We start from the raw sequence: 25,605 nt of genomic DNA, 5'->3' as shown, positions 1-25,605 counted from the left end.
TGAAACCAGAATTTTACGAGCTTCAATTATCCAACCACAGAGTTAGCATGAAAGCTGTCAGCTGAAAGATTTACGCCAATTAGCAAGGCATTTTCTTAGCTGCTAAACATCATGGGTGGGCTTCATACAACAGACCAGAAACACTGCGCGTGATTCACAAACGGAACGTCTCACACCAACAAGTTACAGCACCCTACTTACCTTGCCTGTCATTCCCCAACTAAACGTGTCTAACTCAACCAAGTTCAAATGAACAAGTGGTTTACCTGGCATCTGATGCAATATAGTACTCCACAGATTTCTCTTCCCCAACTGGGTACAAGGAGGTGTCATCCGTGCGGGAAGCTGGACAGTTTTTTGTCACTTCTTTACCTGCCAAGATCATTCAGATATTTGACGTCAAAACTCAACAGAATGACCTGCTTGCCCTTCTCACAGCTTAATAGACAAAGAGAACATAGGCCTTTCAGCCCACTATGTCTGAGCCGACTATTCTAAGCCTATCCCATCTGCCCACAACAGCCCATATCCCTCTATTCTCTACCTGTTCATATGTTTGTTTGAATGCCGCTTAGACATTGCTATTGTCTTGGTTTCTGCCACCTCCTCTGGGCAGCGCTTTCCTGGCACCTACAACCAGCTGTGCAAAAAACTTGCCCTCGCATCCCTTTTATGTGGAGGTGCCGGTATTAGACAAAGTCTGAAGTCACACGACACCAGGTTATAGTCCAACAGGTCATTGAAATCACAAGGTTTCAGAGCACTGCTCCCTCATCAGCTTTACGTCACAAGCTCGGAAAGCAGGGATTTCAAATAAACCTGTTGGACTGTAAGCTGGTGTTGTGTCACATCTGATTTTGCACATTCCCTTTAAGCTTTTCCCCTCTCACCTTAAACCTACATCCCTAGTATTTGACATTTCCATTAAGGGAAAAAGGCTTGGCCAATCCACTCTATCCATGTCCCTCATAATTTGATAGCCTTTATCAGGTCACCCCTCAGCCTCCGACATTCTAGTGAAATAATCCAAGTTTGTTCAACCTCTCCTTATAGCTAATACACTCCAAACCAGGCAACATCAACAGATGGGCATCTTAATAGATGCCACATTGATCGATGAAAGAAGGCACGTGGAAAAGAACCCAAAAGGTCTATTTACTGATTGGGTTTGCACTTTTCATATTGATATACGAGCTGGGTTGATGAATACCATGAGAGGGGAGCCTCTGCACTCGACTGGGGTCATCCTGGGATTCAGGATGGATTCAGAGCAGTTACTTCACAAATCTTCTCACTTCTCCTTCAGATACTGTGTTAGTTTCATCAAAAAAATTGGAGGTGTAGTGGACAGCGAAGCAGGTTACCTCAGATTACAATGGGATCTTGATCAGATGGGCCAATGGGCTGAGGACTGGTGGATGGAGTTTAATTTAGATAAATGTAATGTGCTGCATTTTGGGAAAGCAAAGCTTAGCAGGACTTATACACTTAATGGCAAGGTCCTCGGGAGTGTTGCTGAGACACCTTGGAGTGCAGGTTCATAGCTTCTTGAAAGTGGAGTCGCAGGAAGATAGGATAGTGAAGATGGCATTTGGTATGCTTTCCTTTGGGAGGTCATGTTGTGGCTGGACAGGACATTGGTTAGGCCACTTTTGAAATGCTGCGTGCAATTCTGGTCTCCTTCCTATCGGAAAGATGTTGTGAAACCTGAAAGGGTTCCGAAAAGATTTACAAGAACATCGCCAGGGTTGGAGGATTTGAGCTCTAGGGAGAGGTTGAATAGGCTGGGGCTGTTTTCCCTGGAGCGCCAGAAGTTGAGGGGTGACCTTATAGAGGTTTATAAAATCACGAGGGGCATGGATAGTATATATCGACAAAGTCTTTTCCCTGGTGTGGGGGGAGTCCAGAACTAGAGGACATAGCTTTAGGGTGAGGGGGGAAAGGTATAAATGATATAAAAATCGTACTTATATGGTGTGAGCTGCCAGAAGAAGTGGTGGAGGCTGGTACAATTGCAACATTTCGGAGGCATTTGGATGGGTATATGAATAGGAAGGGTTTGGAAGGATATGGGCTGGGTGCTGGCAGGTGGGACTAGATTGGGTTGGGATATCTGATCGGCATGAACGGGTTGGACCGAAGGGTCTGTTTCCGTGCTGTACATCTCGATGACCCTAAGTGCACTCGTATCCCTCTGATTTGTATTCAGTGATCCTACTGCTGGATATTCTTAGAGTTTCACCATTATCACTGCAATTCCATTTCCTTTGTCTAAAGCACTGGGATGTATTGAAGTGAGATTTGCCGGTCACGTTAGACTGAGTTAATGCAATATTAAACAGTCACCTGGTACAGAACTCGGTATTTCTGTGAAAAGATGTAATCTTGCAATTCTGTTCTGGTGAGTAAAAGGTGAACAGCAAGTCTGTTGTACTCCAATCAATATTGTGAAGCATGATACCAAAACCCTAAGACACTTGATAAACAATCTTCTCGGTTTTTTTATTCATTTACAGGATGTGGTCATCACTGTCTTGGCCAGCATTTGTTGCCCAGACATCTGCATTGCTGTGGGTTTGGAATCACACATAGACCCCAGCGGGGTAAAGACGGCAGTTTCCTTCATTGAAAAGTACATTTGCAAACCAGATGTGCTACTGAGACTTTATAAAGCTCTGGTTAGGCCCCATTTGGAGTACTGTGTCCAGTTTTGGTCCCCACACCTCAGGAAGGACATACCGGCACTGGAACGTGTCCAGTGGAGATTCACACAGATGATCCCTGGAATGGTTGGTCTAACATATGAGGAACAGCTGAGGATCCTGAGATTGTATTCATTGGAGTTTAGAAGATTAAGGGGAGACTTAATAGAGACGTACAAGATAATACATGGCTTGGAAAGGGTGGACGCTAGGAAATTGTTTCCGTTAGGTGAGGAGACTAGGACCCGTGGACACAGCCTTAAAATTAGAGGGGTCAATTCAGAACAGAAATGCGGAGACATTTCTTCAGCCAGAGAGTGGTGGGTCTGTGGAATGCATTGCCGCAGAGTGCAGTGGAGGCTGGGACGCGAAATGTCTTCAAGGCAGAGATTGATAGATTCTTGTTGTCTCGAGGAATTAAGGGCTACGGGGAGAATGTGGGTAAGTGGAGTTGAAATGCCCATCAGCCATGATTGAATGGCGGAGTGGACTCGATGGGCCGAATGGCCTTACTTCCACTCCTATGTCTTATGGTCTTATGGATTTTTCCAGACAATCATGATTATCATTAGAGTCTTAATTCCTGGTATTTTTACTGAATTCAAACCCACCATCTGCCCTGGTGAGATTCAAACTCAGAGCCCAGAACATTACCTGGGACTCTGTACTAACCTCTAGAACAGAAGCGACTCTACACTGTGCTCCAACAGTACTTACATGTACGATACAGAACTGGGATGTGATCTGTAGAAAGTTTATCATTGCTCCTCACACCAATCATCAGAGGGCTTCCCCGTCTAAAAAGGAAAAATAATAGCACTAAACATTCCATTTGTGATGCCTACAAATGACACCTTAAAAAAATGAACAAAAACAAAACTAAACAAGAAAAGCAGAGGATTTAGAAGCAAGATTAGGATTGAACTGCCCTATAATTAAGAATGATCATTCAAACCCATGTATAGAATCATACAGGACAGAAACAGACCCTTCGATCCAACCAGTCCATGCCGACCATAATCCCAAACTAAACTGGTCCGATCTACCTGCACTTGGCCCATATCCCTCCAAACACTTATTCATGGACTTATCTAAATATCTTTTAAACATTGGAACCATGCCCATATGTCAATGGGATATGTTGAGTGGTACTCAACAGCTGTAGTCAAATTGCCAAACCTCAAGCAAATGAGGTGACACCACTGTCTTTGGTGTTGTTTTTTGAGGTTCGTTCCAACAGCTCTAGCAGTGCAGTCACAAATGACTCTTGGATGGCTGACCAAGATATAGAGAAATTTCCAACTATTCTTCAGAATAGTGCTACAAGACTGACCATGTTTATAGGCAGAAGCTTGGCTTAACATTTACCTGGGAACTAGCACCCTCAATAGTGCAAGCAATCTCTCAATGCTGCAAAGAACGTTAGTCTAGGTTACACTCTCAATTCTACAGACTGGGACTTGAAGCCATAACTTGTTGGCCCAGAGACAAGCTTTTTGAAGAAAGCATGTTGCATTGCATTCTCAGACAGGACATTCAGCCGTCCAAGAGTCATTTGTGACTGCACTGCTAGAGCTGTTGGAAGGAATCTACACATATACACTGGGAAGATCCCAAAGAAAAGAGAGTCATAGAGGTTTACAGCATGAAAACAGGCCCTTCGGCCCAACTTGTCTATACCGCCCAGTTCCCTCAATTAATCTAGTCCAATTTCCCTGCATTTGGTTCATATCCCTCCATACCTATCCCATTCATTTACCTGTCTAAATGTTAAATGACAAAATTGTACTTGCCATCACCACTACCTCTGGTAGCCCATTCCAGACACTCACTGCCCTCTGTGTGAAAAAATTGTCCCTCTGGACACTTTTGTACCTCTCCCCTCTCACCTTAAACCTATGCCCTCTGGTTTTAGACGCCCCTACCATGGGGAAAAGCTGTTGGCTAGCTACCTTACCTATGCCTTTCATGATTTTATAGACCTCTATAAAAGGTCATCACCTCAGTCTCCTACACTTCAGGCAGAAAAATCCCAGTCTTTTCAGCCTCTCCTTATAACTCAAACCTTCCAGTGCAGCTAGAATCCTAGTCAATCTTTTCTGCACCCTTTCTAGTTTAGTAACATCCTTTCTATAGTAGGGTGACCAGAACTGCACGCAGTACTCCAAATGTGGCCCCACCAGCGTCTTGTACAGCTGCAACAGAACAACCCAACTTCCCAACACTTGGAAAAGTCACTTTAAGTCAAGCCAGCTGTTGATCCCATAACCGAGCAGACTGACGCAAGGATCTGCTTGGGACCTTACGTAAATCTCTTGAGGTTCATGGTGATTTACCTCAGGTGGAATGGCAGGTTCTGAACCTGATGGATTGTGGGGGTCCTCCTCCAAATAAAGAGGAAAACTCAAAGCGACATGTCAGAGGAGAGGGTGCTTGCCTCAACTGAGTCGGACATTCAAGTTCCACTCCGTAGGTTTATAATCCAATCCTAGACTGACACTCCACTGTAACGCTGACAGAGTGCAGCACTGTCAGAGCGCAGCACTGTCAGAGCTCCTCTCTCACAGATAAGATGTGAAACTGGTTTACTCATTACTCAGATCTTTTGAGTCTAGGAGTTGGGACGTCATGTTGAGATTGAACAGGTCGTTGGTGAGGCCTTTTCTGGAGTAGTGTGTCCAATTCTGGTTGCTCTGTTAACTCTTCACACACCCTATCCTGAGGCATCTCCTATCCACATTTCACGGCGTAGAGGAGATGTGTTTTAAAATTAATTTAGAGACCAACCTCTAATAATTTAATGTAGGAAGTGTTAATTATCACCCCTCAATCTCTGAAATGTTAGCAGTTCTCACATTTTGAGCTCTGTTATTATTCAACTGGAGAGGATTCAAAAGAGAAATACCAGGATGTTACCAGGATTGGAGGGTTTGAGTTGTAAGGAGAGGCTGGATAGGCTGGGACTTTTTTCACTGGAGTGTAGGAGGTTGAGGGGGGACCTTATGGAGGTTGTTAAGATCACGAGGGGTATAGATAAGGTTAATAGCAGGTGAATTTTCCCTATGGTGGGGGAGTTCAAAACTAGGGGGCATATCTTTAAGTTGGGAGGAGGACGTTTTAAAGAGAATATAAAGGGCAACGTTTTTTTAAAGAGAGGGTGGTTCGTGTGGAGAATGAACTTCCAGTGGAAGTGCTGGATGCGTGTACAGTTACAACATTTAAAAGACATTTTGATAAGTTCTTGAGCAAATGTTGTGAGGGATAATGCCCCAAGCACAGACAGACAGGAATGGCTTAGTTTGGTAAGATAGTCAGCAGGGAATGGTTGGACCAATGAAGGGTCTGTTTCCGTGCTTTCTGACTGAGACTGACCTGCTGCACGAGCATACAAGATAAGTGGAGGTGCTGGTGTAGTGGCAATGCCACTGGATTAGCAATCCAAAACCAGAGACAATGTTTTGGGAACGTGGGCTCGAATCCAACCACAGCAGATAACATTTGAATTCAATAGGCGGAGGCGGAGGCGGAGGCGGGGGCGGGGGCGGGGGGGCTGCCCTTTAAAAATTATCTAATCTAATAGATAAAAGGTTTTACTGATGAAATGTTTTACTACCCATCTAGCTCACTCATTCTTTAGTGAAGGAAATCGATCGTCCTGACATGGTCTGGCCTACATATGTCTCCAGACGCACAGCAAAAGGTTGCCTTTTAACTCCCCACTGGGAAATTAGGGACTGGCAATAGATGCTGGCACAGCGAGCAACACCCACATCCCATGAATGAACTTTTAAAAATCCTGTGATATTCCAAGAACTTAAGAACTAAGAGCTGGAGGTTGCCATTGGAGTCATGAAACAGACCCTTCGGTCCAACCCAGCCATGCCGACCAGATATCCCAACCCAATCTAATCCCACCTGCCAGCACCTGGCCCATATCCCTCCAAACCCTTCCTATTCATATACCCATCCAAATGCCTCTTAAATGTTGCAATTGTACCAGCCTCCACCACATCCTCTGGCAGCTCATTCATTCACGTACCACCCTCTGCGTGAAAAAGTTACTTCTTAAGTCCCTTTTACATCTTTCCCCTCTCACCCTAAACCTATGCCCTCTAGTTCTGGACTCCCCGACACCAGGGAAAAGACTTTGTCTATTTACCCTATCCATGCCCCTCAGCCTCTGATGCTCCAGGGAAAACAGCCCAAGCCTGTTCAGCCTCTCCCTATAGCTCAAATCCTCCTACCCTGGCAACATCCTTGTAAATCTTTTCTGAACCCTTTCAAGTTTCACAACATCCTTCCCATAGGAAGGAGACCAGAATTGCATGCAATATTCCAACAGTGGCCTAACCAATGTCCTGTACAGCCGCAACATGACCTCCTAACTCCTGTACTCAATACTCTGACCAATAAAGGAAAGCATACCAAACGCTGCCTTCACTATCCTATCTACCTCGACTCCACTTTCAAGGAACTACGAACTTGCACTCCAAGGTCTCTCTGTTCAGCAACACTCCCTAGGACCTTACCATTAAATGTATAAGTCTTGCTAAGATTTGCTTTCCCAAAATGCAGCACCTTACATTTGTCTAAATTAAACTCCATCTGCTACTTCTCAGCCCATTGGCCCATCTGATCAACATCCTGTTGTAATCTGTGGTAACCTTCTTCGCTGTCCCTTACACCTCCATTTTTTGAGGTGTTTTGAGGCCATTCAGCCCCTCGAGCCAGGTCCGCCATTCAATATGCTCATGGCTGATCTCATCTCAGCCTCAACTCCACTTACCAGCCGTTCCCCAAAACCCTTCAAACTATTGAGAATTAAAAATCGGTCGATCTCCATCTTTAAATTTATTCAGTGTCCTGGTGTCCATTGCAATCTGGGGGAGTGAATTCCACAGATTCATGACCACATAACTTCTCTTCATCTCAGTTTTAAATCCACTATCCCTTACCCAAAGCTGAGAAGTGAGCTCCTGCACCCTAACTACAACTTATTACTTAAATCAATATCACTTAAAATCAATCTATCTGGCTATTTTTAAAAACTTGTGAGAACTTGCTCTGCCAATTCTGATGGTATAGTGGACAGTGAAGGTGGTTATCTAAGATTACAAAGGGGTTTTTACCAAGATCCACTGGGCCAAGGAGTGGCAGATGGGAGTTTAATTTGCAGAAATGCGAGGTGTTACATTTTGGTAAAACAAACAAAAACAGGACTTATACAGTTAAATGACAGGGGAGTTGTCAAACAGAGAGACCCAGGGTTCAGCTACATAGTTCTTTGAAAGTTATATCACAGGTATACAGGATAGTTTGGCACACTTGCCTTCATTGCTCAGACCACTGGGTGTAGGAGTTGTGACATCATGTTATGTTCGTACCAGACACTGTGAGGGCACCTTTAGATTACTGCATACCATTCTGGTTGCCCTGCTGTAGGATCCTAATTTGCTGTCCACCTTGCTACACTTTGACTCCTTTGTCAATCAAAAACTCAAGTCTTCAAACATTTTTTTTTAAATGATGTTGCCTGTTCCACTATCTGGGGAAGAAAATTCCAAACAGCATTGACCCTGGTGAAAAAAACTCTTAATCTTTGCCTTAAATGAAATAACTCCTTATTTTCAAAACTGTATCCTGTACTTCATAAGAGGAAACACTCTCTTAGTATTCACCTTGTCAAGTCCCATAAGACTCTAAATAAGACCACCCCTCATTCTTCCAAACGCCAACAGATATAGGCCCAATCTGACCAATCTTTCCTCACAAAACAAGTCCTTCTCTTTGACAAATCTCGGTAGGATGCAGTATGGAGAGTGAGGCATGGAAGCAGCTTTCATTACTAGAAAAGAGGTGAAGAGGTCCTGGCACACACTGGCTGAGTTTAACAGCCATGGTCAAGGCTAAAGTCCAATTCCTACAAAGCAGGGGGTTAATGTTTTGCAGCCATTTCTGGAAACCCCAAGCACCCATTAGGCAACAAACTGCCTCCAATCAGAACTATCGCCCATTTCAGGATGGCAATCCCAACTCTTGGAGTGGCCAACCCATCACCAATCCAGGCAGCACCAATCAAAGATAGTGGTTACTGTTGGTACTGCAGCTAGCCAGTACCAGCAGAATGGAAGAGGCCCTGGAATGGGGGCAAAGTGAATGGGGCTTACGGGAAGGGTGTGACAAGGGAGAGTTTTGAGGGGAGGGATGCAGTTTGCCAGGTCATTTATTATAGTTGGATTATAGCTAGAACTCCCTTCCTAACAGCCGCGTGGAGTGGGTCTACACCACAAGGACCACAAGTGGTCCAAATGAACAGCTCACTACCACCACTATCACCATCACCCGGACCAGGACAATTTGAGGTAAAAACAAAAATAAATAGTGGCCTCACCAACAATGTGCCCATTCCAAGAAATCATTTAAAAAAAGCTTATAAGTATTCGAAAATGTATAAACACAAAGGTGGATAATTTCACAACAAATACCAAAAATTGGGAGGGAGAGGACAAAAATCAGAAGAGACTCCTTGCTAAAATGAAGGTTTTATTGAACAGAGGCAGCATTAAATGCCGTACTGTAGGATTCTAGGGGCAGTGAAACTCTGACTTCTGAAAGATTTGCATTGAAAAGCTGAACGGAAATAACTTTAAAGCATTCAAATGCATCCTGAAAATGTTTCTGCTGCTCTTAGGCTCCATTGATCAAACCTTGCAGACTTCAGCTGATCCCTCAGAGATTAGTTTATCTTACTCATACCTCTACAGCAAAAACATACACATCAACCACAGGGGTAAACAGAGAGTGACTGGTTAGGTGGAGACTCTGCTAACATTCCTGTGGATTTGCCAACAGACAGACACACACACATTTTGACAAGAATGGTCATCATTTAGAAGCACCTTCCATCCAGATTTCCAGTGGCGTACTGGAAGTCAACACGGCCCGAACTCTGAAAGTGCTTTGTGAACAGGCCGATATCACATTCAGACAGCTCAGGGCCACGTAGCAAATAAAATTACTTGTGCCCTTCGTCATTTCAGCTCGACAACACACCAGCCAGTAATGGGCCACACAGAGGAGCACCAATGAGAGAAGGAGGGATGCCATTAAGCTGATGAAATCTTTTCATCACATCTCAAATAACTCCAGAGTTTCTCTCTCTATCTCTGTACCTTCTACAAAAATTATCCCAGTTCAATAATCATGCAATTCAAAGTAGTGACTGACATAAATTAGTCTTTTAACCATTTGCATTATACCCCCTGGGCCTGTATTCATAGTTTAGCTTGAAGTATGAATGCTTTATATAGCATTTAACCCATTCTCACCGATCTACCTTGGTTCCTGGTTAAGCAATGTCTCAATTTTAACATTCTCACTCGGGTACATGGCTTCTGAAATATTTCCTCTAGTTCCTCTTGAACATCTCCAACAGGTTCCATGCTTTCTGCAGCCAAGGCCCTAACCTCCGGAATTCACACTCTCAACCTTTCCCTCCACCTTCAAGCAGCTACTTAAACCATCTCCTTGACTACCTTCATGCTCACATTACCTTATGTGGCTCAGAGTCAAATGTAGCTACACCACTCTCCTGAGCAGAACTTGGGAATATTTGTCTCATTCAAAAGGGCTACACAAATGCAAATTATTGTTTAAAATGCAACACCCAGCAACGCTCTGTACTGTATTACATCTCAGTCCTTTGCTGCTTTGTCAGATTTTTAGTGCAGTGACATTTGACACATGTTGATTAGAAACACGGGGATATTAGCACTGACCCCAGGGACACATCACTGGATGGCATGGTGGCTCAGTGCTTAGCAGTGCTGCCTCACAGCATTAGGGACCTGAGTTTGATTCCAGCCTGGGGTGTTTGCACATTCTCTCCGAATCTGCGGGGGTTTCCTTTGGGTGCTCCAGTTTCCTCCCACAGTCCAAAGATGTGCAGGTCAGGTGAACTGGTCGTGCTAAAAGGCCCATAAGTGTTAGGTGCATTAGTCAGAGGGAAATGGGTTACTCTTTGGAGGGTCGGTATGGACTTGTTGAGCCAAAGCGTTTGTTTCCACACTGTGGGGAATCTAATCACATCCAGGATTGACAAGAGGTCATTGACACAAAGCATTCTTGCTTTACTCTCTGAACAGATTCTGCCAATCTTACATTCCCATTCATTCCAGGACCTGATCAGGTGTACCAAAGAGCTCTGTGGGAAGTTAGAGAAGTAATTGCTGGGCCTCTTGCTGAGATATTTATATCATCGATAGTCGCAGGTGAGGTGCCGGAAGACTGGAGGTTGGCTAACGTGGTGCCACTGTTTAAAAAGGGCAGTAAAGACAAGCCAGGGAACTACAGACCGGTGAGTCTGACCTCGGTGGTGGGCAAGTTGTTGGAGGGAATCCTGAGGGACAGGATATACATGTATTTGGAAAGGCAAGGACTAATTAAGGATAGTCAACATAGCTTTGTGCGTGGGAAATCATGTCTCACAAACTTGATTGAGTTTTTTGAAGAAGTAACAAAGAAGATTGAAGAGGGCAGAGCAGTAGATGTGATCTATATGGACTTCAGTAAGGCGTTCAACAAGGTTCCCCATGGGAAACTGATTAGCAAGGTTAGATCTCATGGAATACAGGGAGAACTAGCCATTTGGATACAGAACTGGCTCAAAGGTAAAAGACAGAGGGTGGTTGTGGAGGGTTGGTTTTCAGACTGGAGGCCTGTGACCAGTGGAGTGCCACAAGGATCGGTACTGGGTCCTCTACTTTTTGTCATTTACATAAATGATTTAGACGCGAGCAGAGGTACAGTTAGTAAGTTTTCAGATGACACCAAAATTGGAGGTGTAGTGGACAGCGAAGAGGGTTACCTTAGATTACAACAGGATCTGGACCAGATGGGCCAATGGGCTGAGAAGTGGCAGATGGAGTTTAATTCAGATAAATGCGAGGTGCTGCATTTTGGGAAAGCAAATCTTAGCAGGACTTATATACTTAATGGTAAGGTCCTCGGGAGTGTTGCTGAACAAAGAGACCTTGGAGTGCAGGTTCATAGCTCCTTGAAAGTGGAGTCACATGTAGATAGGATAGTGAAGAAGGCGTTTGGTATGCTTTCCTTTATTGGTCAGAGTATTGAGTACAGGAGTTGGGAAGTCATGCTGTGGCTGTACAGGACATTAGTTAGGCCACTGTTGGAATATTGTACGCAATTCTGGTCTCCTTCCTATCTGAAAGATGTTGTGAAACTTGAAAGGGTTCAGAAAAGATTTACAAGGATGTTGCCAGGGTTGGAGAATTTGAGCTATAGGGAGAGGAATAGGCTGTGGCTGTTTTCCCTGGAGCGTCAGAGGCTAAGGGGTGACCTGATAGAGGTTTACAAATTATGAGGGGCATGGATAGGATAAATAGACAAAGTCTTTTCCCTGGGGTTGGGGAGTCCAGAGCTAGAGGGCATAGGTTTAGCGTGAGAGGGGAAAGACATAAAAGAGACCTAAGGGGCAACTTTTTCACACAGAGGGTGGTACGTGTATGGAATGAGCTGCCAGAGAATGTGGTGGAGGCTGGTACAATTGCAACATTTAAGAGGCATTTGGATGGGTATATGAATAGGAAGGGTTTGGAGGGATATGGGCTGGGTGCTGGCAGGTGGGACTAGATTGGGTTGGGATATCTGGTCGGCATGGACAGGTTGGACCGAAGGGTCTATTTCCATGCTGTACATCTCTACGACTCTATGACTGTATTCATGGAACATGGGTGTCACTGGCTAGGCCAACATTTACCACCCAAACTGGTCTGCCCAGGAGAAGGTGGTAAGGAGCTACCCGAGTGTTTTCAACATTTTCTGCATGGACTAAAACCAGGTTGGCTATCATTCAGTAAGCCTTCTTTAATTCAAAAAAGACGTGCAAACTTGTCCCTGTCCAAGGCTGAGTGTTTACCTGGTACAACGTTAAAAATCACACAACATCAGGTTAAAGTCCAACAGGTTTATTCGGGGAAGCACGAGCTTTCGGAGTGCTACTACCTCATCAGGTGGTTGTCATGTAACAACTACCTGATGAAGGAGCAGCGCTCTGAAAGCGAGTGTTTCCAAATAAACCTGTTGGACTATAACCTTCGTACACCCCAGTCCAACACCAGCACCTCCAAATCATGATTACCTGGTACAGACAGCTTGCCCAGGGAAATGAACACTCTTGAACACCAAGGCGAAAGCTCCTTCCTGTTTTAAAACAATATTAACATTCAATAGTATACTTCAACATATATTTGCAAACTAAGTTTGCTCAAACACATCAGGTTTCTCAAACAACAATTTTCACTCAATTTATATTCACTGGAGTCTCTTTCTCCCCACCAAAGTTTTATTATCTTCCTTTTATTTATTCTTGGGACAGGGTGTCACTGGCAAGGCCAGCATTTGTTGCCCATCGCGAATCACCCTTGAACCGAGTGGCATTGCCCAGCCATATCTGAGGGGCAGGGTTGGAGTTAACAACATTGCTGTGGGTCTAGAGTCCTGACCAGGTAAGGATGGGCTCTTCCCTGAAAAGGACATCAGGGAACCAGGTTAATTTTTTGCAACAATTATGATATTTTCACTGTCACCATCACTGACACTACCTTTCCACACCAGTTTATTGAAACTCCGCCAGTAGCTGTCATGGGATTTGAACCCAGTGTCCCCAGAGCATTAGTTTGGACCTCTGGATTATTAGTCCACTAACATCATCATGACACCACCATTTCCCACTAAAGCATGTTTTCCAGCCAATTGTAATGGGTACTGCAGCTGATCGGAGAGTATAAGTGACCCGATCTCTGTCCTTAACCAACGCTCAGGTAAATCATAGAATCCCTACAGGGTGGAAACAGGCTATTCAGCCCAGAGTTCACACCGACCCTCCGTAAAGCATTCCACCCACCTTATTCCTGTACATTTTCCCACATTTTCCATTCTAATCTACCAAGCCTGCACGTCCATGGACACAGTGGACAATTCAGCATGGGCAGTCCGCCTACACTGCACATCTTTGGACAGTGGGAGGAAACCCACGCATACACGGGGAGAACGTGTAATCTCCACACAGACACTCACCCGAGGCTGGAATCGAAACTAGGTCCCTCATGCAGTGAGGCAGCAGCGCTAATCACTGAGCCACCCCAAATGCACTGCGCGCTGCTGAAAACACCACTACTTCCCCCCCCACCCCCCCCCCCAACACACACACACACACACACACACACACACACACACACACACCCAAGTCAAAGGTGAAGTGTTAAAGTTCAGGAGCTAGGTCAGTCTGAACAGCCACGCCTCTGGCAGAAGCTGCCCACCGGTAGGGAACCTAAAGACAGACCGGCTTGAACTTCTTGACGAATTCGGCGCAACCACAGTTTCGTTTAGAAAATTCTCCGGCAGGTGTATGCATGAGTGAAAGGAGCCAGAGAAATTCCAAATTATAAACAGACAAATCCGTAAAATTCCAGAAGGAGGGAAAAAAAATGAAATGCCTAAAAACAATCCAAAATCTCAGTTCTCAGAAAGCCTCTTTCAGAGTTTAAAATGCAGCTGATTCGCCCCATCCAGATGTATACTCTACCCACAACATTCCTCCCATCCCTCACCTAAAAGTGGATGAGTTTTTTCCTGTGTTCTGTGTGTTAGCAGTAATGACACTGGATAGGCTAGGACATTTGTTTCCCTGGAATGTCAGAGGCTGAGGGGTGACCTTATAGAGGTTTTTAAAATCATTAGGGGCATGGATAGGGCAAACAGTCAAGGTCTTGTGTCCTAATATGGGGGAGTCTAAAACTAGAGGTCATAGGTTTAAAGTAAGAGAGAAAAGATTTATATTGGACCTAAGGGGCAACGTTTTCACACAGAGAGTGGTGCAAGTATGGAATGAGGTGCCAGAGTACAACTGCAACATTTAAAAAAGACATTTGGACAAGTACACAATTTGGGAAAGGTTGAGAGGGATATGGGCCAGACGCGGGCAAATGGGACTCATTCAGTTCAGTTTGGGAAACCTGGTCGACATGAACAAGTTGGGCCGAAGGGCCTGTTTCTGTGCTGTTTAGCTCTATGACGTCACCATACTGAAACAGTAGCAGTTCAGCCAGAACATCCTGTTCTGCTCAAAGTATGTGGGAATCCGTCAAAGCAGACTTCAGCCTTACTTCCAGGCCCCTGTTGACTACTGATGCCCACCTTGGTGCAAAATACACTACAGTCTGAGGGCACTATGTTATATACCAGCTCCTTCATATCAATAATCTAAGCACCCCACTGACACTATTGTTTAACCTCAAAGCAGCAAATGTCTCTCCAAATAACAACCACTTACCAGTTGCTGGATGACTCTCTCAACCAGAGTAGCAAAGCTAATGTTCTCACTCTCGCTGTTATCGTGGACGTACTTGATCAGCTTTGCAATCGATTCTGTATCCGTTTCAGACTCAAACTCATACCCTTTGCTCTCCTGAAGGTCAAAGCACAAGAAATAATTAACAGACCCGAGTGTAACAATTGCAATTTCTACACATGGAGAGCACCAGGGTGCTTTGTGGGAGGTGTAGAAAGTGGGAGTCAACATTAAGTCAGGTTGAGAAATATTCAGAGCAGTGGCAGAGCAGTTGGCTGAATGAGATGGTTTTTCAGTTGTGGAGGGAGGTGAGTTGGAGCGCTGTGGAGAGAATTCCAGACAGCAGACACTCTTAAGGCTCAAACCACCAGAGAGAGAAAAGACAGGGTCTGTGGGTAGAACAAAGAACAAAGAACATTACAGCACAGGAACAGGCCGTTTGGCCCTCCTGCGCCGATCTTGATCCTCTCTCTAAACCTGTCATCTATTTTCCGAGATCTGTATCCCTCTGCTCCTTCCCCATTCATGTATCTGTTTAGAGACATCTTAAATAACACTACTGTGCCCCACCTCCACTGGAAACACGCTCTGGGCACCCACCATCCACTGCGTAAAGAACTTTCCATGCATACCTCCCTTAAACTTTTCCCCTCTCACCTTGAACCCGTGACCGCTCGCAATCCAGTCCGCACTCTGGGAAAAAGTTTCTTGCTGTCCACCCTGTCTACACCTCTCAATTTTGCTGACCTCTATCGGATCCGCCCCTCAACCTCCATCTTTCTAATAAAAATAATCCTCATCTACTCAACCTCTCTTTGTAGCTAGCGCTCTCCATACCAGGCAACATCCTGGTGAACTGCCTCTGCACCCTCTCCAAAGCATCCACATCCTTTTAGTAATGTGGCGACCAGAACTGTACACAGTATTCCAAACGCGGCCGAACCAAAGTCCGATACAACTGTAACATGACCTGCCAACTCTTGTACTCATTACCCAATCCGGTGAAGGAAAGCATGCTGTATGCCTTCTTGACCACTCTACCGACCTGCGTGGCCATCTTTGGGGACAATGGACCCGAACACCCAGATCTCTTAGTACATCAATTTTCCCCAGGACTTTTCCATTTCTTGTACAGTTCACTCTTGAATTGGATCTTCCAAAATGCATCACCTCGTGTTTGCCCGGATCAAACTCAAAGTTAATTGGGACTTGTGGTTTGGCGATGCTGTTGAGCAGGATTGGACAGTGTAACTTTTATCACTCATCCCAACAAATCTGCTGAAGGTGCCATTATCTCACAGACCCTGGTTTATTCGCCTAAACAAATGAACAAGTCAGACATTGATAAACTCCCTCTTGTAGTCTCAGGCTTTCAAGGCAGTTCCTGAGCAATGACTTTGAACTGCAGCCATTGTTGCCGCGTAAATAGTAAATTGTGCACAGCAAAATCTCATCAATAAATGACCATTTAATATTTCCTTTCATGTTTTGCAGAACACCTATGCTGTGTCGGCAAAAAAGACCTTGTGCTTCCAGTTGCCTGCCACTTCAACACAGACCAGTGTTCCCTGGCCAACACCTCCATCTCAGGCTCACTGCAGTGCTCCAGTGAGGCTCAGGACAAGCTGGAAGAACAGCACCTCATCTTCTACTTGGGGACCCTGTAGCCCTCCAGATCAATATTGAGTTCAACAGTTGTAGGCCCTGAGGAACACTGCCCCAAGTCCTTACCCCAACCCCCGCCACCACACACCGGGCCTGGTTAACACAGTCTCCTACTACACACAACCCACTACCTGTCCACAAGTTCATTCTGCTCACTTGATCATTATCCACTCCCTTGTCCAACTGTTCTCTCTCTTTGGGCTCTATTCCCACTTAATATCATTTACTCCTCACTCCCTCCCCATCTTTTTGTTCTTTCTCCTTCTAGGGCAGCACGGTGGCACAGTGGTTAGCACTGCTGCCTCACAGCGCCAGAGACCCGGGTTCAATTCCTGCCTCAGGCGACTGACTGTGTGGAGTTTGCACATTCTCCCCGTGTCTGCGTGGGTTTCCTCCGGGTGCTCCGGTTTCCTCCCACAGTCCAAAGATGTGCAGGTCATGTGAATTGGCCATGCTAAATTGCCCGTAGTGTTAGGTAAGGGGTAGAGTGAATTGGCCATGCTAAATTGCCTGTAGTGTTAGGTAAGGGGTAGATGTAGGGGCATGGGTGGGTTGCGCTTCGGTGGGGTGGTGTGGACTTGTTGGGCCGAAGGGCCTGTTTCCACACTGTAAGTAATCTAATCTAATCTAATCTTCTGCATAAAATACAACCCTTTCCTAGCTACCATCAGTTCTGAGGAAGGGGCAGTGGGTTCCGAATGTCAAGTCTGACTTCTCTCCACAGATGCTGCCAGACCTGTTGAATTTCCAGTAATTTCTAATTTTGTTGCTGATTTCCAGCGTCTGCAGTATTTTCAGTTTTTATTTAACGTTTCACCACCACTCATCTCTCTCTAATGAGAGCGCAGCTCTGTGGTCTGGTAAGACTGTGGCACCTTTACCTTTACGTTTCACCCCCAAGACAAGAATAATAGGGAAACCCCAAAACCGACAGAGTGACTTGAAGACTATCAAAACCAGATCGGATAACTGCACGGTAGCAGGGAATCCAAGGCAGCAAGAAGCCCTCTATTTCATAAACTACAAAGTACACACATCTATACTACAAACAAGAGTCTGCTTCTTCACGGAGCAACCCAAATACTGTGCAGAATATTTTAACAGTACACATTCCAAGCTGCAACGCAGACTTAATCCCATAACCTCCTCAGTATTGGTAAGTAATCAGCTAAAGATTCGACTTTTGAGGAAAGTCATAGAACTATAAAAAGGGAAAGGTAAAGGCGCCACAGTCTGACCAGACCACAGAGCTGCTCTCTCATTAGAGAGAGAGAGATGAGTGGTGGTGAATTAACCTGGTGGTCACCATGTCTCAGGAGGTTGAGAAGGAGTGTCCTTCATGGTAATCTCAGCCAAGGCTGGAATTGAACCAACGTTGCTGGTATCACTCTGCACAGCAAACTTGGCATCCGGCTGACTGAGCTAAACTACAGAAAACTGAAAGGAGTTAAATCATATAGGTCCATAGGAAGTTACAATACAGAGAGAGGCCATTCAGCCCATTCTGTCAGTGAATGCCAATGAGAACACTGATCTGCTGAGGAGAGCAGAGCAGAAATATGGCGGAGAGGGAAGATTTGGGGGAAAAATAAACAATAGCACCATTAGGATCTGTGTCCCGCCGAAACTACATGAAGTTCTTCAGATGTCTGCCCTGAAGTTAACTTCTAAAGCTTTTGCTCTAGAAAAAAAATCATCCAGTACAGCAATAAAATGTATTTTGCAAAGTAAGACTTCTGAGCACTTACCAGAAACTTTCGCAGGTTCTTGTGGTTTGTAATGATGCCATTGTGAATGACGATAAACTCTGCAATTCAAAAGCAAGTATGAGGCAGAGATTAGAAACGCTTGATCAATTCGACAATTCTCAACCCTGGCATCCAGCTCAAATAAACAAAACTGAACATCGGGGGAATGTGTGTGTCTGACTTCTCAGACCTGGGCATCAGAGTTAACGTTTGACAGAATTAAGGAAAAGTGACTGGACCCGAAAAACTTGGCTTTCTCGCCATAGACTCTGCCAGACTTGCTGAGCTTTTCCAGCAATTTCTGTTTTTCTTTATCAGGATGCTGCCTGGGCTGTGAGGGAAGATCGGATAGGCTGGGGTTAAAAGTTGAAAGGTGTGTATAAACATAGAAGATAGGAGTAGGAGGAGGCTATTCAGCCCTTTGAGCCCGCTCTACTATGCACAATCATGGCTGAACATCTGACTCAATAGCCTAATCCTGCTTTCTCCCCACAACCTTTGACCCCATTTGCCCTACATGCTATACCTAGTTGTCTCTTGAGTATATTCAATGTCTTGACATCGACTACTTCCTGTGGTAATGCATTCCACAGGCTCACCACTCTGTGTGTGAAAAAATGCCTCCTCATCCCTGAATTCTCAGACTGTGACCACAACACCTACCGTCAGGAATATCCTCCCTACATCTACCCTGACTAGTCCTGTTAGAATTTTATAAGTCTCTACAAGAACCCCCTCTCATTTGCCTGAACTCCAGCGGAAACAATCCTAATAAGAACAAGAAGAGCATAAACAGAGTGGATAAGAAAGCACGTTTTCTATTTACAGAGATGTCTATAACCAGGGGAAGAGATTTAAGTGAAGAGGTAGAAAGTTAAAAGAAGAGAGTTGAGGAGAAACATTTTCACTCAGAAGATGGTGAGAGTATAGAATTCGCTACGAAGAGGGTGTTTGGATTAGAAACTCTCGATGTATAAGCATTATTTAAAACATTCACTCATGTTGCCAGGGCTGAAGTCATGAGCTAGCCAATGGGATTAATGCAATCAGATCTTTGTTGACTGATGTGGAGATGGCTGGCTTCCTCCTGTGCTGTCTAAGTCTACGCTGTGAGAATTGTCGGGAGCACACAGCGACACAGAGCGGAGAGTCAGAGGGAGCTCACTAATCGCCAAACACCTCGCTCACTAGACCCTATGCCACATGCAGGTCCCACACTGGTCTCAGCTGCAATCGCAAACCCCCAAAGCAAAGCAGATACAATCCCTCCGTAATCCTGAGGGACTGTCTCATGTGGAGGATGTGCAATTCACTCAAGAAACAGCCTGGTGCCTAACGCCATCATTAAAAATGAAACTTCCCTCAAAGAAGTCAATCTGAAACAGTCTACAGGGACAAGGCCATGCCTTCTGAAAAAGAACTGAAAGATATAGCTCATCGAGTATAACCAGCAGCTATGAATGGTGGCACGATGGTTAGTGCCACTGCCTCACAGCGCCAGGGACCCAGGTTCAATTCCACCCTCGGGTGACTGTCTGTGTGGAGTTTGCACAATCTCCCAGTGTCTGTGCGGGATTCGTCCGGGTGCTCCAGTTTCCTCCCACAGTCCAAAGATGTGCAGGTCAGGGTGGATTGGCCATGCTACATTGCCCATAGAGTTCAGGGATGTGCGGACTAGATGGGTTAGCCATGGGAAATGCAGGGTTCTGGGGCAGTGGGGTAGGTCTGGGTGGGATGCTTTTCGGAGGGTCGGTGTAGACTCAATGGGCCTACTCCCACACTGTAGGGATTCTATGAAGTAGCAGATTAATAATAACATCATGACAGCAAGACAGGTAACAAAACATTGCAAAGGGCTCATTCCATGAAGGCTTCAGATCAGAAGCATAAGAGCTTTCACTGACCTTTCGAAAGAGGAAAGACTCTTGGGAGAAGTTAATAAGAATCAATTTCATGCCATTGTTAAAAAAGGCAAGGTGATGCTTTCTGTCCTTATCCATCATCAAAGGCAGAGTTAACCCTCCCTCTGAACATAGGGCTCTGCAGCCTCAGGCAGACTGACATTTCACTGTCGCTGAGACACCCCGTTGTCAGGTATTTGAGACCTGTAGAAGGCTTGTCTGATCCTGTTTGCGCTACAAGCTGATCAGCAGACCCAGGATACAGGAGGGAAAATAATATCTCAGATTTCAATCACACCTTGAGTGCTCTGTCTACCTGTAGGATGAATTATATTGATAGGAGGTTGAGGAAAGTAAATACCTAGGGTTCTAGGAATGAGGAAAGTGAGACTGACTGGAATTACTCATCAGAGAGCTAGCAGAGTTTTGATGGTCTCACTGTGACAGGATGACAAAGAGTCATTGAAGATTGGCTACCAAAAGAAGGTATTCAGCCCATCAAGTCTGTTATGGACCAGATGAGACCCCCTCCCCCTCAAATATATTATGAAGGTAGCCTAGACCTTATTTTACCTTTTTCTTATTTTACAAGGTAGGTGAGATGTGCTGGGCTCCAAATACAATTTGATAGGCCAAATAACTCATGTTAAGCAATACATAATTTATTCAAACACCATGGTTAAATTAAAACAAAAGAAAGAGGAACTTGGAATAACAACTTGACTGGAAACCTTAACAGAGTGATAGATTATATTTCTATTAAACAGTAACCGTTCCAATATAGCAACATCCCGTAAACATACCCTGGGAAAAAGACACATTCAGAAAACAGATTGTCTCACATGAAGTTCTCCAATCTAAGAGGAAAGAATATCGAAATACAATCCTGAGACAGTGAAAGGAGCAGTCGTGAGAGATTCACCACCTTCCAGTCCTAACGAGACCCCAGCAACATCTGCTGAAAGCTGAACCTGAAAACCCTGGTTCTGTTGGTGGGAGTTTGACCCCACCCAGCCAGGCCGCTTCTATTGTTCCAGCTTTAAAAAAAAAGCCCAAGGCTTCACAAGTTGTTTATCATCTCATAAACAGCTCGACACCTGTCCCCCAATCTCTCTCTGAAAGAAACCAGGTCAAAACACACCTCTTATAGCCACAGTATTGTCACAAGTCCATTCCGTGACTTTATTAGATCAGGCTCCATACTTCCTCCATGTTTCTTGAAATAGTCACCCAAGAAAATTCTGTTTATTTCACACCTGCAAATTCCAATTAATTCAGTATCCATAGCCTTTTGCTGAACTGAACTTCAAACGTATGTTGCCTTTTGTATCAACAGGTGCTTCTTGATTTCACATCTATTGGGCCTGGATCCAATTTTAATATTGATTTAGACTTAGATTTTATTGTCACATGTAGTCATGTACAGGAGTACAGTGAAACGTGTATAATGTTACCCTACATGGTGCCACCTGAGGGACAAAATACTTAGGTACAAAGTAGTAACAGAAATTAGAGTTTAAAAAGTAAAGTTGAAAAATAAAGAAATACATAATAGTTGACATTTTCATAGTTTAAATAGTGAAAATGAAGGAATAAGTTAAACACTCAACAGGCCTGAAGCCTGCTGGTGTCACGACTGGACATGTCAGATCTCAGAATGAGAAGTGACTTTATAAATCATTTTCTTTTTTAAATTCACTGAGACACAGCTCACAAGGCTGTAGATTTTCTTTAACAATAAAACTGAAGCTCACTACATAAAAGGAACAGAGTAAAACAAACCAAATTATCTAAACATAGAAAGAAGTTTGGAAAAGTCTTTAGACACAAAACAAAACAAAATATTCTCACATGCCATGATTTTAATCCTGACAAAACGTCCCCTTGTCTCAAAATTTTAAGCTCAACACAAATAATTTATCTCAATTCTTTCCTGTGAAGTCTTCTGACATGAAACACTCATAAAACAGGATACTTATACGTCCTCGGTCTTTATTTAATCGATTGATTTCTAACTAAACACTCCCGGACTGGAAGCTTCACAAGCTAAAAACTTTCTATTAAGAAGGTAACTTATTCCTTGGACTGTTCGCTTTCTTAGAAAGGAACCATATTATGTTTCTACTCCAGTCAGGTCTCCTCCAAAACTATTCAAAAACTTCCACTCCATGGGTTCCCCAAACCAAAATCAATCCCTGCTTATCATCATCCAAAACTAAGCCAACAGGCCTCAACATTAACTCCTGGTCATAAACCCAGTGTTGTACAAACAATCTTCCATTAACTCTCCAAAAGTCCCTACTCTAGGACTGGATTAGGTCAACGTTGGGGAAAGACTGAGTTTTCAAACCTTCACAACAGTAAACACCATCCATTAACCACTGTTTTGAATACCAAATTCTTTAAAAGAAAAGATATAAAAACCAAATGCCTTACATTGTATCCCTTTGTTCTAAATTTCACGCCAAAACAAACAGTTTCTCCACAAGCAGCTTTGCCACTTCCATCTAGAAGGACAAGGGCAACAGACACATAGGAATACCACTCACAAGTTGCCCTCCAAGCTGCTTACCATCCTGATTTGGAAATATATCACCATTCCTTCAGGGTCGCCGGATCAAAACCCTGGAATTCCCTCTCCACGAACATTGTGGGTCCACCTACAGTATGTGGACAGCAGAAGTTCAAGAAGACAGCTCACCGCTGCCTTGCCAAAGTAGAGTAGGAATGGGCAAAAAAGTACTGGCCCAGCCAGCGATGCTCACGTGCCATGAGTGAACTCTCAAAATCCCTTCATTATTTTAAAGGCCTCAATTCAAGTCATCCTTCAGTCAATTTGTGTTTTTGCCTTATTTTTTCAGGGTACGAAGGCATCATCGGCAAGGTTAGTACTTGATAAACCTTAATAGCTCTCAAACTGAGAGACTAGCTATGAAGAGAGGTTGAGTGGGTTAGGATTATTTTCATTAGAAAAAAAGAGATTGAGAGGGGACCTGATTGAAATCTACAAAATCATGAAGGGTATAGACAGGGTAGATAGAGATAAGCTTTTTCCCAGGGTGAGGGATTCAGTAACGAGGGGTCACACATTCAAGGTGAGAGGTGAAAGGTTTAAGGAGAATACACGTGACAAGTACTTTACACAGAGGTGGTCGGTGCCTGGAACGATTGCCAGCCGAGGTAGGAGCGGCAGGCACTGTAGATTCATTTAAGGTACGTCTGGACAGATGCACGAGTAGGTGGGGTGCAGAGATGCTTAGGAATTGGGTGATAGGTTTAGACAGTGGTTTTGGATCGGCTCAGGCTTGGAGGGCTGAAGGGCCTGTTCCTGGGTTGTAAATTTTCTTTGTTCTTTATTTAGCCATTTCAGAAGGCAAGTAAAAGTCAATCATATTGCCATGGGCCTGGAGGCACATGTAGGCTGGGATGGCAAGGTAGACAGGCAGGAGGCTGGAAGTACACAGCAAGCCGGGTGGCATCAGGAGGGGGAGAATTCGATGTTTTGGGTGTAACCCTTCTTCAGGACTCAAATAAAACACCCAAATCATTGACTTATCCATCTCCTGATGCTGCCTGGCATCCTGTGTTCTTCCAGCCTCCTGCCTGCCAGACTCCTCAGACCCCTTGGCATCATGGTAGCCCACAAACTCACCAACACATTAAAACAGCAGCTAATGAACTTGAAAGATCCTATACAGATAATGAGCAAAACTAATGTCTTTTACAAAATACTGTGCAAGAACTGTAACAAACATTACATTGGACAAACAGACAGAAAACTAGCCTTCCAGATTCATGAATACCAACTAGTCACAAAAAGACATGGCCCTCTCTCACTAGTATCCTCACATACAGATGAGGAAGGACACCACTTTGACTGGGACAACACATCCATCCTAGGACAAGCCAAACAAAGATATGCACGAGAATTCCTCGAAGCATGACATTCCAACCGGAATTCTATCAACAATCACGTCAAGTTAGACCCCCATCTACCACCCGCTGAGAAAAGGAACAGGAAGTGATCTCACCACAGGAAGCGACTTCACCACAGGAAATAACATCACCAACCCAAACATATAAATAGAAAGCAGGAATTTTCAGCATTGCTTCGCCTGAGGCCCACTGAAGATGCTATCTAGTAAGGTAACGAAACGTCTGGAAATTAGCCTTCCAGCTCAGCAAGCAAACCAACATCCGAAACCTCAACCTGAGCTACAAATCTTCTCAAAACTCGCTAAGGCCTCCATGTTTTTAAAAAATGAATTCACAGGATGAGGGCATTCCTGGCTCAGCCAGTGTTTATTGCCCATCCCTAATTGTCCAGGGGGCAGTTCAGGGTCAACCACATTGCTGTGGGTCTGGAGTCACATGTAGGCCAGGTCAGGTAAGGATTGCAATTTCCTTCCCTAAAGAACCCTAAGTGAAGCAGACAATTTCTGACATTGGCAATGGTTGTGAGATCACAATTTTTATTGAGCATTATCTGGGTCTCCGGATTAATCACCCAGCGATAATACCGTGAGGCCATTACGCCCCCCCAGCGATTATTCAAGTATAATCCTCTAACTCCCAAGGTCATACTCAAAGGATAGGGGGGCTTAATTTGCACAATTCCAAGCTAGTGATATTGAACTTCAGAAAAAGGAGGAACTCACTGTTGAAGCTTTTCACCTTGCTCTCATCAAGACAGTATTGCAAGAATACACAAACTCAAAGAGAAAAAGAACTTAAACTGTGCGATAACTGCAGATTTGTTTACAGCATGTCACCCTTCAAAGCCTTGTGCTGTCAGCCGTTACATGTCCTTGCTGGTGCATTGCAGTCTAGTAAACAAGAGGAGTTGGGAAAGAAAACAAATCCCAGAAAGTTTGTCCTGTTGGCTCAATGGACAAATGCACCGCTACGTCTGGCATGGATTCACAAAACAGACAGGGCCCCCCACGTGGTGTGCTGATCTGAAGCTTCAAGAGCAGTCTGTTCAAGAGCATTGCTGTTATGGCCAGCATTTATTGCATTTCCCAAAAAAAGCCTTTGAACTGAATTGCTTTTTCAGAGGGGAATTAAGTGTCAACAACTTTGGGAGCTCAGAGTCTAGGCAGCATAAAGTTTACCTTCCAATGACAGTGTGAAGCAAATCAGGGACAGACAACAGAGAAGAATCTTGTGTACAGAAGACAACTATAGAAGTGTTTCAATCTGGTACGTTCGCTGTCATT

At 44.4% G+C, this 25,605-nt stretch overlaps 1 protein-coding gene across 3 annotated transcripts in view; it reads right to left on the bottom strand.

The window, feature by feature from the left end:
• The window catches only part of LOC140484625 (glutamine--fructose-6-phosphate aminotransferase [isomerizing] 1-like), an 84,486-nt gene that overhangs the window by 45,580 nt on the left and 13,301 nt on the right, over positions 1-25,605 (bottom strand). For 2 of the 3 annotated variants that reach the window (XM_072583154.1, XM_072583153.1), the window contains exons 5-9: positions 18,486-18,544; positions 15,055-15,189; positions 12,862-12,923; positions 3,420-3,499; positions 267-372 (exon numbers count right to left, since the gene is read on the bottom strand). In XM_072583154.1, the coding sequence (XP_072439255.1) occupies positions 267-372; positions 3,420-3,499; positions 12,862-12,923; positions 15,055-15,189; positions 18,486-18,544 (442 nt within the window). The remainder of the gene's footprint in view (positions 1-266; positions 373-3,419; positions 3,500-12,861; positions 12,924-15,054; positions 15,190-18,485; positions 18,545-25,605) is intronic. The other variant, XM_072583155.1, reaches the window with a different exon arrangement.

The sequence above is a fragment of the Chiloscyllium punctatum genome, chromosome 13 (genome assembly GCF_047496795.1).
Source record: "Chiloscyllium punctatum isolate Juve2018m chromosome 13, sChiPun1.3, whole genome shotgun sequence".
Classification (NCBI taxonomy): Eukaryota; Metazoa; Chordata; class Chondrichthyes; order Orectolobiformes; family Hemiscylliidae; genus Chiloscyllium; species Chiloscyllium punctatum.
This window is presented reverse-complemented; position numbering and strand designations above follow the sequence as displayed.